The 16577-nt window shown below is 36.8% G+C and overlaps 3 protein-coding genes across 3 annotated transcripts in view; all 3 read left to right on the forward strand.

Annotated features, from left to right (window-relative positions):
* The first annotated feature begins 366 nt into the window (after positions 1-366).
* On the forward strand, positions 367-4373 carry LOC137582186 (putative serine protease K12H4.7). Its single transcript, XM_068296640.1, has 6 exons — positions 367-437; positions 3072-3313; positions 3371-3602; positions 3653-3837; positions 3899-4198; positions 4270-4373. The coding sequence occupies exons 1-6, from the start codon at positions 367-369 to the stop codon at positions 4371-4373; spliced, it is 1134 nt and encodes a 377-aa protein (XP_068152741.1).
* LOC137581981 (myogenesis-regulating glycosidase-like) lies at positions 799-2931 on the forward strand. The gene is made up of 2 exons (XM_068296401.1): positions 799-2593; positions 2660-2931. The coding sequence occupies exons 1-2, from the start codon at positions 799-801 to the stop codon at positions 2872-2874; spliced, it is 2010 nt and encodes a 669-aa protein (XP_068152502.1). The 3' UTR covers positions 2875-2931.
* A 6541-nt stretch (positions 4374-10914) lies between the features above and the next one.
* The window catches only part of LOC137582422 (IDLSRF-like peptide), a 43355-nt gene continuing 37692 nt past the window's right edge, over positions 10915-16577 (forward strand). The window contains exon 1 of the mRNA XM_068296955.1: positions 10915-11849. Coding sequence (XP_068153056.1) covers positions 11648-11849 — 202 coding nt within the window. The 5' untranslated portion in view covers positions 10915-11647. The remainder of the gene's footprint in view (positions 11850-16577) is intronic.

A 16577-nucleotide genomic window follows, 5' to 3' on the forward strand; every position in this document is an offset into this window, starting at 1 on the left:
TCAATTTTTCTCTTTTTAAGTGTTGGCAGATCCGCTAAGTTAAATCCCTATCAAAGAGATTTATTATCCTTATATGCAAAAGAACCAAATTCGGGTTTATATACCAAAAATGAGGCAGCTTCAGTGGAAGAACATTGGTTGACCCAAAGGCTTGATCATTTTGATGTGCACGATAATCGAACATGGCAAATGGTAAATATTTTAAAGTAAAAATAGTTTAAAGTAAAGTAAAGGAGTTATCCTTTTATGCTATAGCGATATTTGCTTAATGGAAAATATTTGAAGCCACAAGGCCCCATTTATATATTTGTGGGTGGTGAATGGTCTATAAGTCCTGGTCTCTTGAGCACAGGACTTACCCATGATATGGCAGTGGAAAATTCGGGAATGCTATTCTACACTGAACATCGTTACTATGGTCAAAGTTGGCCACTTGGGTAAGAAAGGGCATTCAACTCAAAGGGTATAAGATAGTCGAATAGACTTAAGATCTTCTTTTAAGTTTTAGTCAGCTGTTGGGTCTAACAAATCATAATCCGAAAGTAATGAGTTTGTTGTGAAAAGTTATTACAGATTAACGTTTATTAATGAAATCAAGATCTAATCAAGCTATCGTCGTATCAGGCCAACAAATGGCCACACAGTGAACATTTTCAAGTGTTTTATTTGACAAGTATTTATTAATTTGCTCAAGAGTTCTTCAGAGTTAATTGAAAAAAAAAAAACGATAAGTAATCGATTCGACGACTATAAGAGCACCATTTGTGGGCTTCAGCCTACAGTTGCTTCTTAACCGAAATGAGGAAATATTCAGTTAGTTGGTATACGCTGCTCTTGCTGGCCCTTTACTGTGGTGGCCAGTTGATTGACTCCTGTCAGAGCATTGAACAACGCTTCCAGTTTCCCAATAGCGATGTCTATGTGAGACTTCGTCGCGGTGAAAAGCTGCAATATGAGCTAATGAAGGGCAGTGTGAGTCTACAGACAGTGACATTGGATACATTTGTTAGCTCTGGGGACTTGGAATTGACTTCAACGGGTGGCTATAAGGTTTTCTCGGATGTTGACTCAACAAGCATAGAGTTCTCCTTGGTCAGATCGGAGGTGGTTAGTGGCACGGGCAGCGAAGTAACCCACGTGCGCATTGCCAGAAGTGAAATTGTCTTGGGTACCCAGCCCACAGATTGCTTTGATTTGCAACAGAAGCATCTGCATTGGTTCAGTGGTCCCGAGCAGAAGAAACAATATTGGCCAGTTCAAAGGCAAGAGCATAACAATTACTCGTATGTGCCCAAGGAATACGATAATTGTGCCATCACTGAACGCTATTGGCTCAACTCTGCAGGCGTCATCATCTATGTGGAGGACAGTGTGCCTCTGTTTCTGGAACAGAATACAGCTGCTCATCAGCATCAACTGTGCTTAAGAGCAAATCGCGCCTTACCCTACGATTATCGTTCCACAACGGCGAATTTTGTCTATCACATTGCTGTGGCAAAGGATGCCAAGGCTGCTCATCGGTATGCGGTGAAAACCTTTTTGGGCAAACCCACAGGAATTCCAGATGAACGCATGATCAAGCATCCTGTTTGGTCCACATGGGCCCTGTATAAGACCTCCGTTTCTGATGAGATTGTAAGGGAGTTCGCCAAAAATATTATTGAAAATGGATTTAATAATAGTCAAATCGAAATCGATGACGATTGGGAGGATTGTTACGGCGCTTTGACATTCCGTAAGAGTAAATTTCCCAATACCAAGCAACTGACTGATGATCTCAAAGAGATGGGCTTCCGGACCACTTTATGGATTCATCCTTTCATCAATATCGATTGCGAGGCTGCCTATGCCGAGGCCAAGGAGTTGGGTCATGTGGTTGTCAATCATGATGGCAATCCGGAGACTCGTTGGTGGAATAGTGATACGGATCAGGCCCTTGCCATTGATTTTACCAGGCCGGCAGCAGCTGAGTGGTTTATACAGCGTTTAAAACGTCTGCAGGAGGAAGATGGCATTGATAATTTTAAGTTTGATGCCGGCGAGACAAGCTACTTACCCAGCGATCCTTCCTTCGAGGATACAGAGGAGGGAGAAATCTCTCCTCTGCAATATACCAAAGCCTATGTTCGTGCCGTGTCGACTTTTGGTGAATTTCTGGAAATTCGCTCAGGTCAAGGAACTCAGGAGTTACCCGTTTTTGTTCGCATTGTGGATAAGGATTCGAATTGGGGTTGGAATAATGGTCTGCTTACTCTTATTACTACGCTCCTGCAAATGAACTTGAATGGTTATCCCTTTGTTCTGCCCGATATGATCGGTGGTAATGGTTATGCCGAAGGACCACCAAATAAAGAGCTCTACTTGCGTTGGCTTCAAGCTAATGTATTTATGCCAGCTCTCCAGTTCTCCTATGTCCCATGGAATTTCGATGATGAAGCTATAGAGATTAGCAAAAAATTCACCGATATGCATGCAGAATATGCTCCATATATAGTTAGGCTATTTAAGCGAGCTGTTGAGACAGGAGAACCAGTGAATGTTCCTCTCTGGTGGTTGGATCCCGAAGATGAAGTGGCTCAAGGCATTTTCGATGGTAAGCATTAAAAAGAGAAAGTCAATTGATTTGATTGACTAAACTAATTTCCTTCTTCTCTTTCAGAGTTCCTTTTGGGTGATGATATTTTGGCTGCTCCGGTTGTTGTGCAGGGCGCCACGAAACGTGACGTTTATTTGCCCGAGGGACAATGGAACAATGGTAATGCCATGCATGAGCTCTACAATGGTCCCATTTGGCTAATGGACTATTCAGCTCCTTTGGACACATTGCCTTTCTTTGTGCGTGTGGGTTTCAAAATTGATGAGGATCAGGATTGAGCATCAACAGTGAAAATTCTCATTATGTGATCCCCTAAAGAAATATATTTATTTTTGTCGACCATACTAATAATTTTTTGTAATTTGACCTATATAAGTATAGACAGTGTATTTAGGTACACTAAAAGTTCTTCACAATTTCGTTTGATTTCTAACTGAAAAGTTCAATTTATTTTCTAAAAACTTTTTTTTAATAGCAATGCAAGTTTAGGTATCGAGCAATTGAAATATCTCAGTCTAACGCAAGCCTTGGCTGACCTAGCCCATTTTATAGAGTATCAAAAGTCGGAGAATCCCAATCTTACACAATCGAAAGTGATTTTAGTTGGTGGCTCTTATTCGGGAAGCATGGTCACTTGGATGACTCGTCTGTATCCCCATCTGATTGCAGCCAGTTGGGCATCAAGTGCTCCACTTTTAGCCAAAGCTGATTTTTATGGTAAGTGAGAGAAGAAAGAGTATTGTAAACAATTATAAAGTTTTATTATTTTCTTAGAGTATATGGAAATGGTTAGCCAGTCTATAGATCTCAGCTATGGCCGCAACTGTACCCAGCGCATTAAAAAGGGTGTTAAGCATTTGAGTAAACTTTTCAAAGAAAATCTAATTGAAGAATACCTCAAGAGACTAAACGCTTGTGAGAATTTCAATCCGAAGGACACTCTTGATCGGGCTGCCTTCTTTAGTGGCATTAGCAATTATTTAGCTTTAATCGTTCAGAGTTACAGGTGAGTCAAAGGGTCTCTTTTTCCATTAGTGACTCATCCTCATTGCTCAGTTCACATATACCAAAACTATGTGAGACCTTAATGCTTCTGGACACAAACGATGAAGAGGCATTTTTGGCTTATTTGGAGCTCATTCATACTGAAGGCGGAAGAAGCTCAAATTGTCAGGACTTTGGCTATGAAGCCGTGTTAAAACTTTTCACCGAGCAATCATTAGATTATCGGATTTCTGGCGGTAAGTGGGTTGGCCTTTGACCACATCTCCGTTTATGTCAATCAATCAACTTCATTTACAGTTCGTGCCTGGTTCTATCAAACATGCAATGAGTTTGGTTGGTATACCACAACAACAGACTCATCTGCCTTTGTGCATGAAGTTCCTTTGGTTTATTTCGAAAATCTTTGCCGAGATACATTTGGTCCGGCACAGACCCCGGAGAAGCTTGCCGGAGGCATTGCAGAAATCAATAAAAGATTTGGCGGACATGCCTTTAATCATAGTCAAGAATATAAAGAAGTTGTCTTTACACATGGCCAGTTGGATCCTTGGAGTGCTCTAGGACTACGCGAGGGTAAAGATGCTCTCGTTTTAAATGGTAAAGTAAAGTTGATAAGCTACTTTTTTCAGATTACATTTTTATTTCATTTCTCTGAATTTTTTTTCAAGGTTACTCACATTGCCAGGATTTGACTAGCATTAATATACATGACTCGGTTGAAATGAATCTGGCTAAATTACGGGTCATGTCCTTTTTGCGTCGTCACACATAAATTTGCTTTGCATGGTTTTTTTTGTTTTCGCTGTATTCTTAAATAAATTATTAAATAAACAAATTGTCTTGTCAACGTGTAATTCAATTTGTAAATATTTCGTTAGTCGTAGGCGTTGAAAAAAAGGTAAAGATGAGAAGAAAGAGAGAGAGCAAGAGAGTGGCGACAGAGAGGCTAACGAGACGGAGCCTTTGTCCTTATTGTCGGGCTCGATGGCTTCTGGACAAACACTGACAAATTGAGTGACACTTGGGTTGTAAGTGAGATAAGTGCATGGCTCTATATGGGTTTGTGTATAAACAATTTTCCCTCTAAGACTTAATACTGTTTGCCTTGAGCATACTCCAAATATACTTATCCAGAAAACCATTTCTGTTGATTAGAAAATTGCACCAGCTTGTTGCAAGTTGTTTGCCTATTTAGCTATTCATGTAGTTTCTTGCTTGATGAATAAGCCAAAGTTATGTGGTTCAAGAAAAAGAAACTTTAACTATATAGAGTAAAGTTGGGTAAAAACTATTCATTATTCATATTCATATTATTTATATTCTTTTTTTTTTTGAGCAAGCGAACAAAAATAGCAAGTGGGCAAAAAAGAACGAAGGAAAGACTCACTCATGGGCAATCCTGAAAGGCATTTCCAGTTCGGAGATAAGGAAAAAGATTGTAGGTTAAAATTTTTGTAAACAAATGAAGCATACTTTCCAGTAGAATTATTTGCATCCTATCCCATAAGGACAGTGGAATCATCAGTCTGTCTCTGGTCTAATTGGCAGGTCAAGTGGGTGACTTCTTTTCCGACGTCTATTCTGGATGCTGTTGTCCTGCAGTTTAATTACTAGTGCATTATCATGGGTGTCTAGCCTGAAGAGGTAGCGAATGCCATACCTCGGGATCTAGTTTTTAATTGACGGAACGTTAAGGTCACTGTGGATGGCTACTTTCTTCAGGACCATTGTGTCCTTTTTAAGATTTTATAGCCTTCAATATTATGCTATAGGATTGATTGAGAAAACAATCTACTAACTATATGTATGTTCAGTTTAATTTTAAAGTCCTTTTAACTTGAAATGTGATGTAAAGTCAATAAAAATGTTTTTACAATGTTATTTAAAAACTATTTCGAGTTGTTAATTTCATATTTTCAGCATTTTAAATGTATTTCTGTTAAACTAAACTATCACATTCTAATTTAAAATTTTGTAAATCATTTTTTGTTTCGAGTTTTAAGCAAAAACTTTGTTAGAAAACTTTCCAACTAGCAGCAAATTCAAACATTATGCCGTTACAAGTTATCCGCCCTCTCTCTCTCTCTCTCTCTCTGTTTTCATAAGCCCCTGGAGCACATACCAAAGGAGCTTTTGTTTTACACTCGGACTCCTTGATTCTCGTCTCCTTTTTTGCCTGTAGCTCAAGTTTGTTGCTGTTTTTGAGTGGTAAATTCAACGCCAACGCTTTTTGTGGCCATCGAATCAGCAGAGTGTGACGTGGGCGCCCATGAAACATAACACCCGGTTGGCAAAAACTATTGGATACATGCCCCAAAAACTGCGTGGGCAGAGTAGAGCAAATTGGGGGCGGGCCGCCGGCATCGTGCTCGTAGTTCTCTCATTTGCTTTAGTCAAGTTTTATTTACATTTGCTCTTGTTGCTTTTATGCCACAAAAGCACTCACACTCATTCCGAGTGCTCTCAAATATCGTCCTTGTTGAGTGTCGCAGAGTGGAAAGGAGTGGAGTATAATCTTCATATTTCATTGCCAGAAGGCGTCTGGCTGCTTGGCATGTGTTTTTTGTTTTTGTGTTTTGCCGTCAGGAAGTAATAAGGCAGAACGAGAGTTGTGCTTACTAATTAATATTGGTTGCCTTATTTATTTGCAAAATGTCCAACTAGTTGCCAAGGAGTTGGCATCCCGCCTACCCATAGGTCCTTTAAATGATTCATTATCATCAAATGGCGACCTTCAGTGTTATGGCAGATTGAATATCTTCTACAGAAGATGAGTTGAAATGAATTGGAAATGGAAATTGGGGGAAATTGAAAATTTACTACAAATTTATGACGAAAGATAAGTAAAAACTTGCCCCAAGGTAACTTGAAGAGACTTTTCCTCAGTGTATGAACTACTTGTTGTAATGTATGCTGGAAAATGTGCCAACACCTTGGCTTTGCTCTCACCGGAGACACACATACAAAATAAAATAAAAACATATCAGGAGCGGGTTATTAAAAAAAAGCTAAGAATAAATAGTAGGAAAGATGCAATCAGAAGAAGACAATCCTATCAAGAATAAGAAAGGAATGTAAATAGAAAATTTAAATGACTTTTATAACCAAAAAACAATTTCAATAGAAAATAAAAGCAACTTTAAATATATTTAATTTAAAAGATTTAAGAAGGAAGACATCAATTTACATCACGTTTACATTTCCTGATCTATCTAAAGTTGTTATTTTTTCATTGTTAATAATTAAAAGTTAGAATTGTCACATAGTTGTAGGTATGATGAGTTTTTATTTAAAACCCCCTTTGAAATATGACGCTCCTGTATTCGAGCAAGCAGTAAGGAGACCAAACCACAATGGGCGACATCAAGCAGAGCCAACAAAATTGCCTAGGGCAGGTGATGCCAAAGAATCCTTATGCCACTGACATTGAGTCAAAGAGCGAACAAGCTGCAAAATGTTGAAAGCAAACGAAAATTGGCAGGACACGATGAAAACAACAACACAAGACGACAAAAAAAACACAGAAACTGAAAAACGCTCAAAGGATAACACTCAAGCGTAGGCGTAGGTGAATAAAACGATGTTTGCCGAGGCTTTTCCACCCGAAACGAATGGCCAAAATGCTTAAAAGTCGAAGACAAAACGCTCAATGCTTCAGTCGAGTTTGAAACTTACACTCAAGCGGAGTTGTAAATAGTGGTTCGAGTTGTTGGCTCGTACTCAAATGTACTTAAAGATAATTATAATAAAATATATTACACAAATTCCATTCGACAAAAAAAAAAATCAAAATATTAAATTTAAATTAAAAAAAAATAAAAAATATTTATATGCATTTGCGAATTATTGTGCATTCTATCGCGAAACTGTGAGAAGTGAAATCTGATTATTAAATTGAACTGAAATCTGTGTTTGCGTGTGTGTATGCGTGCGTGCGTGTATGAGAGGCTTCTACCAACATTATTCACATCGTAGACTTGTTTTCTTGCCATTTTCCTTAACGTTTTTTTGCGCTTTCACTTTTTTCTTTGGTTTTTTCTCTTTCTTTACTTTTTTCACTTTTTTTTGGTGTGTTCAAAAGCCTAGGCTCGTTAGTCTCGCAATGGCAGTGCCATGATTCACATTGCGTATACGCCTCGGTGGTATGCGTGTGCTTTGAATAACAACACAACGCGCGAACAAACAACCATAGAACCCACTACACTCAGACTCACACACACTAACACACACCAGTTGTTGATTGTTGCCTACTTTTCTACTTCCTTTTATATATGTTCCTTTTTTTTTTTTTTTGAGAGAGAGAGACTCGTTGGCTGGCTGTTGCCATACTTTTGTCCACCCTGCTCCTCTTTGTGACTTCCTTCTTGGTTTTCCTTCTTTTTTTGGCTGGCTGCTGTTAAATTATGCATTAAGAAAGACCCCAAACCCCAACAACAAGGCATATAACCAACCAACAACAACAAAAAAAAAAAGCAAAAATGAAAAGCAAAACCTTTGCACAGACCATTCTCAATTCTCTGGAGCAGACCTCGGACTCTAGACTTTACAGTCGTCGGGCCCAGACTCCAGTAAATTATGCAAATTAATGTTTCTTTGTGATTCCTTTCTTCTTCTATTTTTTTGACGCTTTCCTTTTTTTTTTGTTATATGACAATTTATTTAAGACTTAAGCTTAGTCACTTTATGGATAAAAGCAAAATCATAATCAATTGAATAGCGAAACATTTTCAAAATCAAACAGAATTTCTTTCGCTTCGTTTCTCAGTTCATTTTCAGCATTTCTTTTCGCAATCTCTGGGCATAGTTTAATAGAAACCAAGTAACCTGAACAAAACAATTGAGGAATCAAAAGATACACAATGTTGACATGAAAAACCTTTTGGATTGCAATCCATGACATGGTTTTGGCCATATTAAATCAAGTAGCATAACTTCTATCTAAAAATTGAAATTCGGAAAAGAGTTTTAAAACTTGGGATTGGGTTCAACTCAATCGCTTCACTTATTAGGGCTAGGACTATGCAACTTTGCTGTCAAAAGTATGCAAAAAACATTCCATAACAAAATAATTCTTGTTTGTAGTCAATTTTTATGAAGCAAACTTGTTAAGCACTATTACTATTACTATAGCATACTTTGTGGGACAAAGTTTAAAAAAAAAAGAAACAGTTTAGTCCTTTACCCTAATTTAATTATAATTCAATCAACTAACTGCACGCCATTGATTTTCCATATTCCATTTACTGATTAGTATGGGTTATATAACATTTACAAGTTCTCTGATTCGACATTCAATCACAAAAAGAAAAGAAGGAGAAATGTTTGCTCTAGGCCATTTGTTTTTCCTTTTACTGAGATACTTATTAACTAAAGCAATTTGTGCTGCTTTATTTGGCCAACATTTATGTTGGTTGACTCTTTTTTGTTGGCTCTGCCACCTTCAGTCCCCATAATTCACTTTACTTTCTCGCTGTTTGTTATGTGAGTGTGTCCCCAGTGTCTTATACTTACTATTTGGCCATGTGGCTTTTCCGTGTTGGCTAAACGGCAAATGTGTCTTAAAACCAAAACGAAAGGGGGTGGCAAGTCAAAAGACAGTCTCACAGATACACAGACAGACAGAAAGAAAAAGCAGAAACAAAATGTTTGTCTCTCTGGTGGTAGATAATTTACCAAAGAAAATTGTGGTGTATCCGGGTGTATGTGTGGGTGTGTGTGTGTGTTTGCTGAGGAAAATGTCTGCTGCTTTGCGCCATTTCTCTGTTTATTAAATTGGTTTCAAGCCAAGCAAAAGTTTCATTTTGCAGTCTATTAAAGTATTTTATTTTATGTTTGAGAGGGAATTTGCTCGAAACAAAGTTTTCCCTTGGGATCCCCCCAAAAAAAAAACAGTTTGTGGAATTTTGAATAAAGTACAAATTCTTTCAACTCTTCATTGAGAGCTCTCTCCCTCTCTCTCTCTCTCTTGACTTTGGCGATTTCTCACTTTTTCTGTTTTTACCTTGACCAAAAGCCAGTTGAGCGACCTACATCAACAATTCTGTGTCCCTATCCGCAGCAAGGTCAAAATGGCAAAAACTGGGCAAAAAAGAGAGCAAACATTACGGAAGAAGACTAATTAATAAGGCAAAAGCTTGTTTCTTGTTTGTTGATGTTTCATTTTTCAGTTTCTTGCCAAAAAAAAGAGAGTATAAATTGTTGCTCAAGCAGTCAAAGTGAAGAATTTCCCCAGCACTTTCTGCTTTTGATTGCCACCCTTTTTGTAGAAAGAGTAAACTTTTCCAAACTTCTGAGAAAGAAAAAAAAAAAGGAATGCAAGCCGAAACCGAACCAAGCACCAAAAAAAAAAAGGGTCCAACTTGGCTATAATTAAAGCTTCTATGTCTGAGGTGGCCTCTCGCCTTTTTTTTTTTCCTCGCCGCGTATGTGTGTTGGGTACTCCAGAGAGTCATTAAAAGTCACTCGAGTATGGCCAGTGTGTTGAAAGAAGGGTATAAAATACCAAAAAAGCATACCGAAAGGGTTGTTCAACTTAATGTCCCTGGCGATGTTATTTTGGTCCTGCGTTTGAGTTAAAGTTCGTTAAGCTGATTAGAGTGAGTGCCTTGATATGTAAATTGTCTGGTCGAGCTACTTTTCTTCTCTCTTTTTGTACATGCAAAAAGTAATTCCCAGCTTTTTTATAAAACATTTCTTGTAGAGTGTGTGTGTGTGTGTGTGTGAGGAGTGTGTGCGCATATAGGGTGTGAAATTTTTTATGTGTCAATTAAGATTTTTGTTTTACCTTCACTCAGTTTTGTTTTGGCATTTTTTGTTTCTGACGTTGAGACATTTTCATCTTGATGGTATTAAAAGAGAAACATATTTTCTTGTTTTTTTCATCAAGATTGAAGTAAAATGATCCAAATTTTAATTTAAAGCAAAATAATTGAATTTAACAATTTGAAATTACATTTTGCTTTAGTACGTGTATTTTTCAACAGAGCTTAAAGCAGATTTCTAACATATAGCTGTAATAATTTTTCGGTAATCTGTTGAAGGATTTGGGATTTTTCATGGGATTGTCCTTTTTGTTTTTGGCTTTCATTTTTATGTCTAAAATTTATGGTTTAGACCCTTTTTTTTTAGAATGACAGGTGTCATTTTTGTTAAGCTCTTAATGACAGAAGTCAGAGAGTTTCTGTGGAGATTCGTTTCAAATGCATTTAAATAGAAACCAAACTAAATTAAATTATATTTGTAAATATTTTCTGAAATTTTTAACTAATTTGTTCACTTTTCTCTCTTTCTCTTATTTGCAGTGTAGAAAAAATTTATGTAAAAAAAAATCGACTAAACCATATATATCTAACAAAAATTGCAATTTATTTTACAATTTTTAAGTTTACAAAACGACAAACGAAATAATAGTAAAACCAAAAAATAAAACCAACAAAACCGAAACGAAACGAAACCAAAATAACAAAACTAAACGGGTTTAAGATAAAATTGTAGGAAAAGTAGAAACGAAAACCTCCAACTAATTAAGCAAAAGTAAACAAACAAAAAAAAAAAAAAAAGAACATAAATAAAAATTAAAGCTAATTTCTGGTGCATATAACTCCATTAAAAGACGAAGTCCGACCCATTAGCCTAGTTGAGAGCAAGTAGGAGGCAAAAAAGGTAAAACGAAGAAGGAACAGAAGCAAAAGCAAAACGGAGCTGCCCTTAACAACTGCAGCAGAAGTGCCAAAGATAATTCAATCACAAAACGGCCAGACCAACTCTGAGAACTGCTTCTGGAAAAACTAAAGCAACACACACACACACACGGACAACTACAGCAACTAAGGGAAAAAGTTGAAAAAAAACTTTCGTCAAACACTCGTATAAAGCGGAAATCGTGCGCGTGTGAACAAAAAAAGTTTTGCTTATTTTACTCTTCAGACCGGACCCAAGGATTAAGCTGTTCGAGGGCCAACGACTGTGTTTTAATTTCGACACGTTTCCAAATTAAGTTCCATCTCAGCAAGAAAAAACTTAGAGAGGGAGCAAACCCAAAAAAGTATGTCCTCTTCCATGCCCTTGACCATGGATCATCATCAGCAGCAGCAACAACATTATCGTTACCATCATTATCATCATCAACGTCGCTTGATGATTTGGCCCACGTTTTTAGTCTGTTTGCTTTTGCTGCAAACGACAACAACAACCAATGCCATCGATTTGAGTCGCTTGTATGGACACATGGTGGAAAAGAGAAGTGGCGGTAAGTAGAAATCCATAGAACATGAGATAGAGGCAGGCAGCAACTCGTTAAGTCATTTCCGTATTCATACACCTGGTGCGTATACGCAATCTGAGGCATCCTCTTGGCAATTGAGCTCGAATGTGACCTACAAATATCAGATGAAGAGCTTTAATTGAACAGAAATTAAGACAAGTTAACTAAAGTTGCAAAATCATTGGACAAAAAAAAAAAACCATTTCATAAATACATAGTTACCTGAAACTTTATCAAAGTACAACTTAAATAGTTTCCTGCATGAAAGTTTTACCTTAACTTTCGGCAATTTCCTTCCCTTTTTTACTTGTGTTCAGCGATTTCTATTAGATTTTTTAGCTTCATCCTCAAGTTCACAAGGTTGTTGCTGGGTGGGTGAGACACCTTTGTGCTATTTTCCTATGCTCTGCTGTGCTTATTTATTGCTTCACTTAGCCCTTAATTCCATAAAATAAATTCTCACTAGTAACTTTGTTGCTTTTTTAGGCTTTTTGCTTACCTTTCGGTATTTTTTTTTTTTTTTTGTCAGACCGTTGAATTGCATAATAAATGTGTGCACATGCTTCTTATTTATATATTATTTCACTTTTTAATTTTCCTTTCCACTTGTTTCCGCTTCTTTTAGGTTGTTAGGGAACCAAAAAACGAGGAGCGAAAGAGTTTTTCGCTTGCGTGTTTATTGGTTTTTTTCTCTTTACGATATAAATCTTTAAAGTTTGCTTTAAAAAGTTGCACTTTTTAATTGCCCTTGCCTTTTCCTTAATTTTCTTACGAATCGTGTTGGAATTTCCCAAATCGTTCGCCATACGAATGAGTGAAATGGTTGGATAATATTTTACAAGACTAAATTAACACCAGTTGTTTATGGTCGATTCATGGAGTGTAAGCATGGGTAATTATAATTTTATGATTCTTTAGTTATCCTAAATGACCATCATGGCGTATACTTAATTAACTACATAATTATATTTGGTATTACTCATTTAACCCAAGCTTAAGCGAAACCAATTATATTGGCATACAAATTGAAGGCTTAATTAAATAAATATTTATATAATTTGCTATGGGCATAAAATTGGTAAATGCCAGAAGAAAAAGCTTAATCTCCTTTGCCATATTAAAACAGGAGTCGAATCGAATTGTTAATGAAATGCCATGTCTATCGATATTTTTGACAGCAATTCACCTACAGTTGCATTTTTGTGAAATTATTCTGAAATTATTGAAGCAAAATATAAAAGTTATGACTGAACTGTCAGCTGCATAATGGCCACAGAAGCCGCAAGGGCTTAAATTTGCCTGAAAGTTGTTTAAAGTTGATTAAGGCAAACTAGAAACTGTGCAACATAAAAGAAAAAGCTTGAGGTGAAAAAGTAGTTGTGGGATGGAAAATGATTTGGATACTTATTTAACCTTTATATATTCTCTAGAGTGTAGAATACTTCTAACTGAAAGCCTTTAGTTGAAGACGATTCAATAAGGTCCAATGAAGAAACTTGAAAGTTATCAAATCATAATATAAATTGAAGAGATTTTCGTCTGTTCTTATTGAAAATGTCTTTAGAAAATAGAAAACTGCTATATTCGGGAACCCTGACTTGAGCAAGAAGAGGCATCTGTAATTAAGTAAATGTGACTTAAGTAAGTTTACAAAATCACTTTCTTTAAGGATTTCTTTAAAACAATGGCCTAGATATACAAATTTAAACAAACAACAAACATTTTTTAGCCCGATAGTTTAAATAACAAAGCAAGCCATATTCTATGGTATGCCAGCCTGTTCTCTGTTGGAGGCAAAATCTGTATTGTTTATGTGTTGCCCAGTGTAATAATTTGCGGTACGATGCTTGTTGCTGCTTTGGGGTTTTCTGCTTGTGACACACCGGCTAACTGCAGTTTCAGTCATCGTGAAAGGAAACTCGTTCTCGGGTTCCTTCTCGCCGCGTTGCATTTCGTTGCGTTGGCTTGTGCTTGGCCTTTCCGTTTTTCACTCTTGCCTGCTCTTGGTTATTTATTGCGGCATGGCTTTTGTACTTGTGGCATTTGGCTTTTGTGACTGACGGACACTAACGAACCACAACGAAGGTGAAATAGACGGTGGCGTTGCGGTGGTGAGGCATTTGGCGGAAACGACCATTGTGGTTAAATTTTTTCCACGCTTGATGATCCTATGGCAGTTAATAAACGTGGACAACAATAGACCACATAGACTGGATCGTTTGATGACAGCTTGAAAAGAGTTTTTCCTGCTGCAACTGAAAATGGTTCTTAATGTTGGAAAAGGGTCAGTGGTATATGCTTTACCCTCCCTCTTATTGATTTTATTTTACCCTATACTTGTAGTAGTTTTCCTTTACTGAGTTTGACCTACTTTAATATTCATTTACTTCCAATTGTCTGGAGTACCATAAATTTGAAGCATATAATTCAATTAGTGTTAGTACGTGAATGAATTATGCAATAGTTAATTTATTCGTGGACAAAAAAAAGGAAAAAAACAAAGTAAGGAATAAACACATAAGTCCAACCACAAGGGAGAAGCAACGAATGGACAGCTGTTAGCATTCATTCTGATGTTTGTTTTCTGCGCTCATGAGAGAAAGCGAGTGACTTAAGCGGCAACAAATGGCAAACAAAGCGTATAGCATAGTTTCAGGCGCCAAACGAAGCGTGCCACACATGCAAATGCAATTGCATCTCTCTATCTCTCTCTCCTCCCCAACCCACTAAAGCTCAGTGTGTGCGTCAGTGTAAGCCAGTTAGAAGCTCTTACGTGATCATTTCAACTTGCAACTGCAACTGCAGCTGCCACTGCCACTGCCACAGAATATTCCAAATGAGATTTGCATAAAAACCAAGAGAATCCAAATATCATCAGGGAGAAGCTCAGCCAACAAAATACGAAACTAAAACGTGATTACGTTCACATTATGGCCAACCAACCAGTTGAGATCTGCAAGCCAGTTGAGAAGAATAAATTTCATTTAAAAGGGTTAAATTTCTGTTCTAACTAAAATGGGGAAAGAAATTAATTTACCCTTTAGAGGTTTTCACCTTCTTCTACATGTTGCTCATTAGAGGCCAAAGTGACTGAGGCCAAAGGACAAAGCAAATTTTTGTGGAGTGAACAAAACTTTTAATGGATTTTTCTTTACTTTCACTTTATTTTTTGTCAGGACAAACCGAAGAAGAGAAAATTAATAAAAGGTTGAAAGCAGTTTTGTTAATAGGAAATATATATTAGATTTTTAGGTGAAAAGTTTTGCTTACTAAATTAATAAGTTCTTAAACAAATTACTTAAATTTTACTCGACCATTAGGTTGTGGTTAATAATAATCGACAAATGACAAAATCATACTTATAAATAACACTTGTACGCATATAAATTAACAAATTATTAAATTTTAGCCTTAGAATATGTCAAACAATATTTTGATTAAACGAAAAAAGAAATTTATGGTTATTGCCCAGCAAAGGAATTTTACAAACCCGAAGTAAAGAAATGTATTTCCTTGAGTAAAAAGTGCCCTAGAATGTGTAATACACATTCTAAGTAATAAATTTAATTATGCTGACAGTTTAATTATGGCTGATTGCCTTGATTTAGTTCACACACACCCGGAGAGAGAGAGAGTGTGTGAGAGAAACTGGGCCTGGGCATTGATATGCAAATTTGCATAGAAATTTTATTAGATATGCAAATATGCAAATGAAGCGAGCGAACCCTAAAGGGGTTCCTGTGGCTATGGCTGTTGCTCTTCCTGTTGCTGCTGCTACTTCTGCGGCTGTTGCTGCTTCTGCTGCTTTTGATGTTGGTTCATAATTAAAAGTCGTTCAAGGCCATATTCATGGCATACAAACATATATTGTTTTAGCCAAATCGTGGTATTGCTTGTCATTTCAATTTCCCTTTCTGTCTCTCCCTCTCTAACTGTTTTCGCCATATGACCATCATCAACATGACAGTTGGATTACAAAATGAGATTGTTTGTGCGGGTTTGTGATAAATTGCATTTCATTTGATATGGAAATGATGTGGCATAGCATTTTGGCGAATGGGCTAAAAGCCTAATTAACTCAAGTGATTGGCCACTCAAATTAAGCCAAATCATGGAATCAAATGTTATATGAAAATGTCCATTTTAGTTTGATTAGAAAGTTGCTCTTGAGTAAGCATTTCTCCTAATGCCTACTGTAAGCGTCATTACGCCCAGAGTTGGTCTAATTATTACTTTGCTTGAGATTTCCAATTATTTGCCATAATTTCCTACTCAAGTTGGTATAATAATAAATTTTCCCAATAATATTCACTAGACGTTTCAACAGTTCAATTCAAAAATACGTTTTCTAATGTTTTTGTCCTTCTCCCTTCAAGGTTTTCAATTCACCTCTTAAATATTTTCGATCTTAAATTTCAATAACTCATTTCCCACTTGAAGAGGACAAAATTTCTGAGGCACGAGTAAATATATTGCGTCTCGAGTTTAGGTTTTTATGTTCTTCTTCGTTTTTGGCCAGCCTAAATTCCAGACACAGACGCGCCAAGTCATAACTATTTAAATGCTATATTTCTTTTATGACGTCATAAAATTATTACGATGTTCGAATGTTTGCGTAAAAATAAATGCAAAAACAACACACGCACATATACACTTACATGCATACCTACACACACATACACACACACACACACAGATAAAAAGTAGTTCTTC

The sequence above is a fragment of the Drosophila tropicalis genome, unplaced genomic scaffold (genome assembly GCF_018151085.1).
Source record: "Drosophila tropicalis isolate 14030-0801.00 unplaced genomic scaffold, ASM1815108v1 contig_859, whole genome shotgun sequence".
NCBI lineage: Eukaryota > Metazoa > Arthropoda > Insecta > Diptera > Drosophilidae > Drosophila > Drosophila tropicalis.